Genomic DNA, 12,966 nt, shown 5'->3' with positions numbered 1-12,966 from the left:
TTTTTTCAGACGGAGTCTCGCTCTGTCGCCCGGGCTGGAGTGCAGTGGTGCGATCTCGGCTCACTGCAAGCTCTGCCTCCTGGGTTCACGCCATTCTCCTGTCTCAGCCTCCAGAGTAGCTGGGACTACAGGCGTCCGCCACCTCGCCCGGCTAGTTTTTTGTATTTTTAGTAGAGACGGGGTTTCACCATGTTAGCCAGGATGGTCTCGATCTCCTGACCTCGTGATCTGCCCACCTCGGCCTCCCAAAGTGCTGGCATTACAGGCGTGAGCCACCGCGCCCGGCTGGTACAGACTCCTTAATGACAGCTGTGCTAGGTATGCCATTGACACACGCTGGATCTTGTCATATTTATAGCCCACTTGTTTGGTAAGTACAGATTTTGTGTGTTGGCACAAGAACAAATTACTTTAGATATGAGAAGCACGGAAAACAATGTTGACATGCTATCGTGGGCTACCAGGATACATACACAGTTTTATCTGCCTGCATAATTTAACCTGTGGGCTGAAGTTCTCTAAGAATGACGTCATAGAATGGCACTCCTTTACCTTGGCTGTGCTTTGCAATCACCTGGGAAAAATGTTAAACTACTGATGTCTGGGACCAACCCACAGAAATTTTGATTTAATTGATTTGGTGCCAGGTGTTGTTAAAGCCCCTCAGATGATCTGAAGTGTACCCAAATTAGAAAGCCACTGTTTAAACAGTAGTTAGTACCTATCAAAGGTAAAATCTGGCTGGTGCTGTGGCTCACACCTATAATCCCAGCAACTTGGGAGGCCAAGTTGGGAGGATTGCTTGAATCCCGGAATTGGAGACCAGCCTGGGTAAGATGGTGAGACTCCCTTCTCTACAAAAAGTTACAACATTATCTGGGCATGGTGGCACATACTTGTAGCCCAAGCTAACTGGGAGGCTGAGGCAGGAGGATCTCCTAAGCCCAGAAACTCTTACTAATCAGAAACACCTGGAGTGGGGCCTGGCGACCTATTTAAATCAGCCCTCCAGGTGCTTCAGTGCACAGGCGAGTTTGAGAATCACTACTTAAAAAACAAGCACGGTGCATGAGAGCTGTGTCACAGAGCAAACTACAAAAGAGCAGACTCGTTAGTAGGTGTTGTCTGTCCCAAAGATTGCTCGATTCACAATCAATTTGAGAAGATATTTTGCACTCTCGGGCACAGCCGACAGGTTTTTGGCTCCACTGGGTTCCAAGGTAAGGAGGTGTAGCCCCTATTTTCTAAGTGTTTTCAGGCCTCTCATTGAGCAGGCCGTTTTACACAAAGTGAGAAGAGCTATTTGCCTTCCTCTTCTATTTACTCTTCCCATCCCCCACCAGTTGCTGCTGGCGTCCACCCTGCCCAGCCAGAGGCTCTGCAACTAAAATTTGCTGAAGTCTTTTAATGCTGTTTTGCTAGAGAAGGAAGAAGAGGGTTTGGTTCTTGATTTCCTAATAAAAGTTCCTGCTGTTACCTATTTGCTGAACCACAGATACTAGTCTTGTGTTGCCTTTAGGAAGGAAAACACTTGTGTTGATTCCAACGTCCGAAGTGAGTCAACCCCTTCCCTGCCCCATCTGTGCAAACGAGGTGAGCATAATCCAGTGGCAAGGCCTCTGCGTTGGTCTAACTGCCTTGGACAAATACATGGTTTTAGGGCCGGGTGGGTCCTAACAGACCAGGCATTTTTCTCTGTGAAGCTTTCACAAAGAAGCTGCAGTATAGATGGTTAAACCACAGATTTTAACCATAGATGGTTAAACTATCTATGCTGCAAAACTTTGGGTCCTGATGCCATGATTAACCATTACCTCCTAGTCACTGTTAGTGTATCAGGAAGCGATTTTCCCCACTCAGAAACGAATAGAGAGACTTATGGGGTGAATCTGGGAAGTTTGTAGTTTTTTCGTGCATCTCTTGAAAGCTGACTTTTTCTCTGTTATTTGGAGGAAATATTTCTCAAATGTTTTTTCCTGTTAGGCTAAACTGACCATTTTCATTTCTAATCCCATGATGAGATAGTTGACAAATTAAACAATAAAACTAATGCTACCCGTGACCTGAGACTGTGTATGCTTTCATGCGCATTGGCAATTACAAGGTGCCACCCAGCTTCAGGGCCTGGGGCTCCACATTTTGCTCCCATTACATTAATTTCCAGGGCCCGGTGAAGGAAGCACTGGTGCCAGGGACTCCGTGCCGGCAGTCAGGTGTGCACCTTAGCTCCTGTGTACCCCAGTCCTACTCAGGCAAGGTAGGGGAAGTGCTCCTGCCAGCTCACAATTCTACATCTGGCACCAAGCCCAGGGGACAGCCCTTGGGATCCCTGGTGAGCCATGAACCCTTCCTCTCCACAGCAGGCCTGTCATTGCAGGCAGGGACAGCTCCCTTGGGAAAGTCCAGCAAATTGATGCCAGTCAGGGACCGAGAGCTGGGAGGACGGTGTGAACTGCAGCAGCAGGGAGGGAGAATTTGTTTCCAAGCTGAGCACAGAGTAACTGAAGAGGCAGTTTTGCCCCGTGGCAGATTTTTCTTTCCATGTTCAGCTTCAGTTTTCATCCCTGGGAACTCCTCACAGAGACCTCTCACACCCACCCTCCTTCTTCCCACCCCAGGTACCCTTTTCCTAAGAACAGCCTCACAACAAACTCATAAAATGGCCCAGAGAAGGTTACCCAGCTACAATACAGGAAGCTCAGTGAAATGTGAGTTTGAGATAATGAAGAATTTGTCAGGGTAAGTATGTTCCAGATATTTCACTGGACATACTTATACTAATGACTTACTTGTTGTTCGTTTGGATTTCACATTTCACTGGGTGTCCTACATGTTTATCTGCTAAATCTGGCAGCTCTAAATGGTTAACAGGAAAAAGTCCAAGACAGATCGTGGCCTCTCTGGAGCTGCCCATGGGTCCACCAGCGACAGTTTTCACAGAAAGAGAAACCGCACACTCACCATATCGGCACCTGTACTGACAGACTCCATTCTTCCCTCCCAGCAGCTCCAGAAAAGAATCGAAGTAGCTGTTGACAGATTCAAAGCTTCCCCGGAGGTGCCGAAGGCCCCAGTCTGAATAGGACTCCTCCGCATCAGGGCTCGTGTCACTCTGAGCCAGGCCAACCCCAAGGCTGAGCCACAAACCCAAGAAGCCACTGGCCAGCTTCATCCTGCAGCCAGGTAGGTACTGGGTTCTCTCCTCAAACCCCAGCCAGTGTCCCAGAAGTCCAGGGACAAACCCCCTACCCAGATGTCAGGCAGGACTGGGAAAGGGATTATCTGGAATATTCCATCTGTCTGTTCCCCAGAGGTGGACTTTAAACATAGCTACGGAGGTTGGGATGAGATCAGGGCAATTAGAAAGAGGGCAAAGGTTAGGGAGTGGGAGGGCCAGGGAGAGAGAACACTTCAAAGTGGATTCTGCCACCCTGGAGGAGGGAGATGTCGACCAACTTCGAGGACACAGAAACGGTGAAGCATTCAGAGTTCTACCCCCACCAGCCTGTTAACCTATTGATCAGTTACAAGTGTGGCTCTTCAGGGCCAGCCTCTTGGTAGAAGAGCTTGCCTGAAGGTCCTAGCCACACCCCTCAGCCAGCTACCTACACGGTCTCCAAGGAGAGTCAGGAGGATGTGTAAAGGGCTCATGAAAGCCCCAGTGATAGGGATTAATAGTCACTTTACCAAGGGTCACAATATTGTCAGAGTTTGTACCAAGTGTGTGTTAAGTAGAAGTTCAGATGTGAGACCCCAGCTTCTGCTTTGGAACCCACCTGGCTCTCAGACCCATAAATCCTCTAATTTGGCAGAGCTCCCAGATGCAGCCATCTGAGTGCAGGGACAATTTTGCTTCTATTTACAGCAGTGTCTCTGTTTACACTCAGCAGTACTGAATCGTAAGACAAGATCTACAGATGGCCCAAGGACGATTCTGGGGGCACTCTGCTCTCCTGCTGGTGTTTTTCCTTTGAGTTACTTAAAAGTCAGAGGGTTTATCAAATAGTGTATTTGACAGTTTAGGCTTTTAAGACTGTTGACTGAAGTCTAGTGTTTTGGCATCATTTTCAGTTTAGACTCTGCTTTTAGTCATGTGAAGAAATGCCATCTATAAAATCACTAGTCTAGGGCCAGGCACGGTGGTGCATGCCTGTAATCCCAGCATTCTGGGAGGCCGAGGCGTGTGGATCACCTGAGGTCAGGAGTTTGAGACCAGCCTGGCCAACATGGCGAAACCCCGTCTCTACTAAAAATACAAAAATTAGCCGGGCGAGGTAGTGGCTGCCTGTAATCCCAGCTACTAGGAAGGCTAAGGCAGGAGAATCGCTTGAACCCAGGAGGCGGAGGTTGCAGTGAGCCAAAAACACGCCATTGCACTCCAGCATAGGCGACAAGAGCAAAACTCTATCTCAAAATAATAATAATAATAAAATAATCACCAGTCTATAAAAGTGATACCTTTTTGGACCACATGAATCATTTAGCTCCTTTCTCAAATGTTTGTCTGGAAAGCCCCATGGAAAATAATGAATTAAATGAATTAATTTCTTCATTTCCAGTAAATGTGTTTGGCTAAAGAGTCAGACTCCAGGAAGGGCAGTGGTTAAAAATTATTCACAGTCACAACAATGCCACCCAATATTTTAAAGCATCTATACTTTTTCAAACCACTTTCATACATACACACATACACAGAGAGACACAGAGACATACACATGCACATATGCACAAATGTTCACACAGGGTAAATATTCCCATTTGGGAGGTGAGAAAACTGGTGCAGAGGGTAAGTGACTTGATCAAAGCTGGACAGGCTATCAATGGGTAAGCTGGCACCAGGGCCAGCTACATAATTTGTGGGGCTTCGCCAAAACAAAACTGCAAATACAGAGCTCCTTTTCCAAAAGCAGAGGAACGTGCCATTAAAATACTAACTATAGGCTGGGCATGGTGGCTCACACCTGTAATCCCAGCACTCTGGAAGGCCGAGGCAGGTGAATTGCCTGAGGTCAGGGGTTCGAGACCAGTCTGGCCAACATGGTGAAACCCTGTCTCTATTAAAAATACAAAAAGATTAGCCAGGCGTGGTGGTGTGCGCCTGTAATCCCAGCTACTTAGGGAGCTGAGGCAGGGGAATTGCTTGAACCGGGGAAGTGGAGGTTGCAGTGAGCCAAGATCATGCCACTGCACTCAAGCCTGGGTGACAGAGCAAGACCCTGTCTCTGGGTCTTGAGACAGAGTATCACCCTGTCACCCAGGCTGCAGTGCAATGGCACAATCTTGGCTCACTGCAACCTCCATCTCCTGGGTGCAAGCGATTCTCCTGCCTCAGCCTCCCAAGTAGCTGGGATTATGGGCACCCACCACCATGCCCAGCTAATTTTTGTATTTTTAGTAGAGACAAGGTTTTACCATGTTGGCCAGGCTGGTCTTGAACTCCTGACCTCAAGTGATCCACCCATCTCAGCCTCCCAAAGTGCTAGGATTACAGGCATGAGCCACAGTGCCTGGCCTGGAATTATAGATCTTCTGTGTTGGCAAGAATATGAAAGTTAATCTCGTCCAGCAGGTCTTCTAATACTTGAATCACCTCTATGCTCATCAGCTTTCTTGGTAGCTTGAGAGTTAGCTATTACATTTTTAATATGTAAGGAGGGAATGATTATGTTTTAGTTTGAAAATTTAAACATGCTTTTTTTTTTTTGAGACAGGGTCTCACTCAGTCACCTGGAGACAGTGGCTTGATCATGGCTCACTGCAGCCTTCACCTCCTGGGTGAAGCAAAGCTTTCTCTTAATAAAAAGAAAATTTAGCCTATTGTGATTCCCATTGTTTTTCTCAAAATTGTAAAGAAAAGCAAATGGATTTCTAGAGAAAGAATATAGCACATTCCCTTCCTGAGTTGTTTCTACCTAGACTCTAACGTTCGACTTCTGCAGTTGCCGACATGCCATCGTTATGATGAGAGATGCTGTCAGTTTTGAATGAGAAACAGAAGTATATCGTTGGAACACGTAAAGAAAAATTGAGCATTACTTATTTACAAGATGCTTTTCTCTATGTGACAACCAGCATTCACTACCCAAATTAAGAGCGTATTTTAGAAATCAGCCTCTTTATACCATGGGTTTTCTAACTCAACAACTTGGTTAGGAATTTAGTGAAGAGAACAGGGTATTTCTGAATGTCAGTCTCACAAATTCTAGCTACACTTTCCATCTGTTTTTATCAAACTCTTGGGTTCCAAATGTCTTCGTTCTTTCACAAAGTTTTCCTCCCTCTTTTATTTCCATATAGAAGTTTTTGGAATACCCTTACTTTATGTATGAGAAACGATGAAAAGTAATGAGACCAATTTCATCAATAACGTATCTGCTAATGAACACTGACCTTCAAAGTTAGTTAAAACTTGTCTCGGGGGCCCAGTGTTGTCATTGTTAAAATAGCTCAAAATGTTTCGGAACTGCTTTAGGAGCCACGTAGCCTGTTCCACTGCACTGGGGCTAGATCGGTTGTTCTAAACCTTGTTTCACTTTAGGATCACACAGGGAGCTTTAAAAATACGATGTCCAGGCCCGGCCCTAGAAATTCTGATTAATTTATATGGGATTTGATTTATTTTGAGTTAATTTTTGTATGTGGTGTAAGGTAAGGTATCAAATTCATTCTTTTTCATGTGGATATCCAGTTTTCTTACTACCATTTGTTGAAAAGACTATCCTTTCCACCATCAAAGTCTTGGCATCCTTGTCAAAATCATTTAACCATATATGTATGGGCTCTTTATTCCATTCCATTGGTCTGCATGTCTGTGTATAAGCCAATACCATACTGTTTTGATTAGCTCTGTATCAAATTTTAGTGTTTTATGTTTATTTTTTGTAGGTACATAGTAGGTGTATATAATTATGGAATACATGAGATACTTTGATACAGGCATGCAATGCATAGTAATCACATCATGGAAAATGGAGTATCCATCCCCTCAAGCATTTACTTTGGTGTTACAAGCAATCCAGTCATACTGTTTTAGTTAAAGTGTACAATTAAATTATGATGGACTAAAGTCACCCTATGGTGCTATCAAATACTTTGTCTTATTCTTTCTAGCTATTTTTTGTACCCATTAAGCATCCCCACTTCCTCGCTATGCCCATTACCTTTCCCAGCTTCTGGTAACCATCCTTCTACTCTCTATCTCCATGAATTCAGTTGTTTTATTTTAGATCCCACAAATAAGTGAGAACATGTAAAGTTTGTCTTTCTATGCCTGGCTTATTTCACTTAACAAACATAATGATCTCCAATTGTATCCATGTTGTGGCAAATGACAGGATCTCATTCTTTTTTATGGCTGAATAGTGTTCTGTATATATATACTGTATTTTCTTATCCATTCATCTGTTGATGGACACTTAGTTGCTTCCAAATCTTGGCTATTATGAACAGTGCTGCAAAAAAACAGAGGAGTACAGATATCTCTTCAATATACTGATTTCCTTTCTTTTAGGTATGTATCCAGCAGTGGGACGAATGGATCATGTGGTAGTTCTATTTTTAGGTTTTTGTTTGTTTGTTTGTTTTGGGGAAACCTCCAAAGTGTTTTCCATAGTAGTTGTACTAATGTACATTCCCACCAACAGTGTACAAGGATTCCTTTTTCTCTGTATGCTCGCCAGCATTTGCTATTGCCTGTCTTTGGATAAAAGCCATTTTAGCTGGGATTAGATATCCCTTTGCAGTTTTTATTTGCATTCTCTGATGATGTTGAGAACCTTTTCATATACCTCTTTGCCATTCATATATCTTCTTTTGAGAAATGGCTATTCAGAATTTTTCTATTTTTTAAATTGAATCATTCACTTCCTCCCCTCCCCACCCACCCCATGGAGTTGTTTGAGCTCCTTATATATTCTGGTTATTAATCCCTTGTCAGCAGAGTAGTTTGCAAATATTTTCTCCAATTCTGTAGGTTGGTTCTTTGCTTTGTTGATTGTTTTCTTTGCTGCGCAGAAGTTTTTTGTTGTTTTTGCTTTTTACCTTGATGTGATCTAATTTGCTCATTTTTGCTTTGGTTGCCTGTGCTTGCAGGGTATCACTCCAGACCAATGTCCTGGAGAGTTTTCCTGATGTTTTCTTATAGTCGTTTCATAGTTTGAGGCTTAGATTTAAGTCTTTAATCCATTTTAGTTTGAGTTTTGCATGTGGTAAGAGACAGGAGTCAAGTTTCATTCTTCTGCATGTGGATATCCAGTTTGCCCAGCACCATTTATTGAAGAGACTTTCTTTTCCCCAATGAATGATTTTGGCACCTTTGTCAAAAATGATTTCACTATAGGTATGTGGATTCGTTTCTGGATTCTCTATTCTGTTCTATTGGTTTATATGTCTGTTTTTATGACAGTACCATGCTGTTTTGGTTAGCATAGCTCTGTAGTATAATTTGAAATTAGGTAAAGTGATTCCTCCAGTTTTGTTCTTTTTGTTCAGGATAGCTCTGGCTATTCTGGGTCAAATTTTAGGATTGTTTATTCTACTTCTGTGAAGAATGTCATTGGTATTTTGATAGTGATTGCATTAACTCTGTAGATTGCTTTGGATAGTAATGGACATTTTAACAATATTGATTCTTCCAATCCACGAACATGGAATATTTTTCCATTTTTTTGGGTGTCCTCTTCAATTTCTTTCATCAGTGTTTAATAGTTTTTCTTGTAGAGATCTCTCACTTCTTTGGTTAATTCCTAGGTATTTAATTTTATTTGGGGCTATTGTAAATGGGATTACTTTTTAAATTTCTTTTTCAGATTGTTCACTGTTGGCATACAGAAATACTACTGATTTTTGCATATTGAATTTGTATCCCACAACTTTACTAAATTTGTCAGTTCTAATAGTGTTTTGGTGGAGTCTTTAGGTCTTCCCAAATATAAGATCATATCATCTGCAAACAAGGATAATATGACTTCTTCCTTTCTAATTTGGAGGCCCATTATTTATTTCTCTTGTCTTATTGCTCTAGGTAGGACTTCCAGTACTATATTGAATAACAGTGATGAAAGTGGGCATCCTTATTGTACTCCATATCTTAAAGGAAAGGTTTTCAGTTTTTCCCCATTCAGTATGATACTAGCTGTGGGTCTGTCATATATGGCTATTATTGTGTTGAGGTATGTTCCTTCTATCCCCAGTTTTGTTTTTTTTGTTTGTTTGTTTTTTGGGGTTTTTTTTAAGGATTTTTATCACTAAGATATGTTGAATTTTATCAGATGCTTTTTCAGCATTAATTGAAATGATCATACAATTTTTGTCCTTCATTCTGTTGATATGATGTATTACATTGATTGATTTACGTATATTGACCCATCTTTGCATCCCTGGGATAAATCCCAATTGGTCATGATGAATGATCTTTTAAATGTATTGTTGAATTTGGTTTGCTAGTTTTTTGTTAAGGATGTTTGTATCAATATTCATCAGAGATATTGGCCTATAGTTTTTTTTTTTTTTTTTTTTTTTTTTTTTTTTTTTTTTTTTGGTTTTGGTTTCAGGGGAAAATGGCCTTATAGAATAAATTTGGAAGTATTCCTTCTTCCTGTGTTTTTTAGAATAGTTAACGTAGAATTGGTACTAAGTCTTCTTTAAATGTTTGGTAGAATTCATCAGTGAAGCCATCAGGTCTCAAGCTTTTCTTTACTGGGAGACTTTATTGTGGCTTCGATCTTGTTACTTGTTATTGATCTGTTCAGGTTTTGGATTTCTTCATGGTTCAATCTTGGTAGGTTATATGTGTCTATGAATTTATCCATTTCTTCTAGATTTTTTAATTTGTTGGCACACAGTTGCTCATAGTAGCCATTAATGATCCTTTGAATTTCTGCAGAATCAGTTGTAATGTCTTTTGTAGCTCTGATTATTTATTTGGATCTTCTTTCTTTTTTTCTTAGTCTGTTTAAAGGTTTGTAAGTTTTATTTATCTGTCTAAAGGTTTGTAAGTTTTATTTATCTTTTCAAAAAATGAACTTTTCGTTTCATCGATCTTTTGTATTCTTTTCAAATTACTTATTTCTGCTCTGATCTTTATTATTTCCTTTTTTCTACTTTTGGTTTGGTGTGCTCTGCTCTTGCTTTTTAGTTCTTTAAGATGCATCATTAGGTTCTGTCTGAAATTTTTCTTTTTTGATGTTGACACTTATAGCTATAAAATTCCCTCTCAGTACGGCTTTTGCTATATCCTGTAGGTTTTGGGATATTGTGTTTCCATTATTTGTTTCAAGAAAATTTTCAATTTCCTTCTTAATCTCTTCATTGACCCACTGATCATTCAGTAGAATATTGTTTAATTTCCATGCATTTGTATAGTTTCCAAAAATTCTTCTTACTGATTTCTAGTTTCATTTTGTGGTCAGAATGATGCTTATATTTCAATTTTTTGGATGTTTAAAGACTTGTTTTGTGACCCCACATATGTAATATCCTTGAGAATGATGCATGTGTTGAAGGAAAGAATGTTCATTCTGCAACTGTTGGATGAAATGTTCTGTAAGTATCTATTAGGTCCATTTGTTCTGTAGTGCAGATTAAGTTCAATGTTTCTTTGTTAACTTTCTGTTTGGAAGATCACATCTAGTGCTGAAAGTCGGATGTTGAAGTCTCCAGCTATTATTGTATTGCAGTCTCTCTCTCTCGCTCTCTCTCACTCTAATAATATTTGCTTTATATATCTGGGTGCTCCACTGTGGGGTGCATACATATTTACAGCTATTATATCCTCTTGCTGAAATGACCCTTTTATTATTATATAATGACTTTCTTTGTCTCTCGTTACAATTTTGGTCTTAAAGTCTATTTTGGGCATAGAGGTGCCTGGTGGCTCATGCCTGTAATCCTAGCACTTTGGGAGGCTGAGGCAGGCAGATCACTTGAGGTCAGGAGTTCGAGACCAGCCTGGCTAACATGGTAAAGTCCCATATCTACTAAAAATAAAAAAATTAGCTGGGCATGATAGCATGTGCCTGTAATCCCAGCTACTTGGGAGGCTGAGGCAGGAGAATTGCTTGAACCAGGGAGGCAGAGGTTGCAGTGAGCCAAGATTGCCCCACTACACTCCAGCCTGAGTGACAAGGCGAGACTCCATCTCAAAAAAAGAAATCTATTTTGTCTGATGTAAGTATAGCTACTGCTGCTCTTTCATGGTTTCCTTTGGCATGGAATATCTTTTTCCATCCCTTTATTTTCAGTCTGTGCATATCTTTACAAGTGAGGTGTGTTTCTTGTAGGCAACAGATCAGTGGGTCCTGCTTTTTTATCCATTCAGCCATTTTTGACTGGAGAGTTTAGTCCATTTACATTCAGTGTTATTATTAATAAGTAAGGACTTACTCCTGCCATTTTGTTATTTGTTTTCTGGTTGCTTTGTGGTCTTCTCTTTCTTCTTTCCTTCCTTCCTATCTTCCTTTTAGTAAAGGTGATTTTCTCTGGCATGATTTAATTTGTTGCTTTTATTTTTTGGGTATCTGTTGTATGTTTTCTTTTCTTTTTTTTTTTCTTGAGATGGAGCCTTGCTCTGTCAATCAGGCTAGAGTGCAATGGTGTAATCTTGGCTCACTGCAACCGCCGCCTCCCAGGCTCAAGTGATTCTCCTGCCTCAGCCTCCTGAGTAGCTGAGACTACAGGCATGCGCTACCATGCCCAGCTAATTTTTTTTTTTTTTTTTTTTTTGAGACNTCTCTGGCATGATTTAATTTGTTGCTTTTTATTTTTTGGGTATCTGTTGTATGTTTTTCTTTTCTTTTTTTTTTTCTTGAGATGGAGCCTTGCTCTGTCAATCAGGCTAGAGTGCAATGGTGTAATCTTGGCTCACTGCAACCGCCGCCTCCCAGGCTCAAGTGATTCTCCTGCCTCAGCCTCCTGAGTAGCTGAGACTACAGGCATGCGCTACCATGCCCAGCTCATTTTTTTTTTTTTTTTTTTTTTGAGACGGAGTCTCGCTCTGTCACCCAGGCTGGAGTGCAGTGGCCGGATCTCAGCTCACTGCAAGCTCCGCCTCCCGGGTTCACGCCATTCTCCTGCCTCAGCCTCCCGAGTAGCTGGGACTACAGGCGCCGCCACCAGGCCCGGCTAGTTTTTTGTATTTTTTTAGTAGAGACGGGGTTTCACCGTGTTGGCCAGGATGGTCTCGATCTCCTGACCTCGTGATCCGCCCATCTTGGCCTCCCAAAGTGCTGGGATTACAGGCTTGAGCCACCGCGCCCGGCTGCTAATTTTTATATTTTTAGTAGAGACAGGGTTTTGCCATGTAGACCAGGCTGGTCTTGAACTCCTGACCTCAGGTGATCCACCCACCCCAAAGTGCTGGGATTACAGGCGAGAGCCACCACACCCGGCCATGTTGTATGTTTTCCAATTTGAAGTTAACATGAGGCTTGCAAATACTATCTTATAATCCTCTATTTAAACTGATGACAACTTAACAATGATTGCATAAACAAACATGCAAAAAGAAAATAAAAACTGTACACTTTAATTTCATTACTCTACTTTTAACTTTTGTTGTTTTTCTTTGTCTTATTGTACTGTCTTAAAGTAGTTATAGATATTATTTTTGATTGGTTCATTTAGTCTTTCTACTTAAGACTAGTTTATACACCACGATTGCAGTGTTACAATGTTCTGTGTTTTCTTTGTGCTATTACTAGTGAGTTTATACCTTCAAATGCTTTAGATATATATATGCAGGGTCTCACTCTGTCACCCAGACTAGAATGCAGTGGCACAATCATGTCTTACTGTAGCCTCGACTTCCCAGGCTCAAGCAATTTTCCAACCTCAGCCTTCCAAGGAGCTGGGACTACAGGTGCATGTTACCACTCTGGCTTGCTTGCTGATTTATTTATTTATTTATTTATTTAGTAGAAATAAGGTTTCACCATGTCACCCTGGCTGGTCTTGAACTCCTGGGCTTAA

General features: G+C 41.5%; 1 protein-coding gene across 3 annotated transcripts in view; it reads right to left on the bottom strand.

Moving 5' to 3' along the window:
* PLA2G12B (phospholipase A2 group XIIB) overlaps positions 1–3,313 on the bottom strand; it is a 24,866-nt gene extending 21,553 nt beyond the window's left edge. For all 3 annotated transcript variants that reach the window (XM_017854576.1, XM_017854577.1, XM_017854578.1), the window contains exon 1: positions 2,962–3,313. In XM_017854576.1, coding sequence (XP_017710065.1) covers positions 2,962–3,172 — 211 coding nt within the window. In that variant the 5' untranslated portion in view covers positions 3,173–3,313. The remainder of the gene's footprint in view (positions 1–2,961) is intronic.
* Positions 3,314–12,966: the final 9,653 nt, after the last annotated feature.

This window comes from Rhinopithecus bieti, unplaced genomic scaffold (assembly GCF_001698545.2).
Source record: "Rhinopithecus bieti isolate Rb0 unplaced genomic scaffold, ASM169854v2 scaffold_36008, whole genome shotgun sequence".
Classification (NCBI taxonomy): domain Eukaryota; kingdom Metazoa; phylum Chordata; class Mammalia; order Primates; family Cercopithecidae; genus Rhinopithecus; species Rhinopithecus bieti.
The sequence above is the reverse complement of the archived record's forward strand: the minus strand, read 5'-3'. Positions and strand labels throughout refer to the sequence as shown.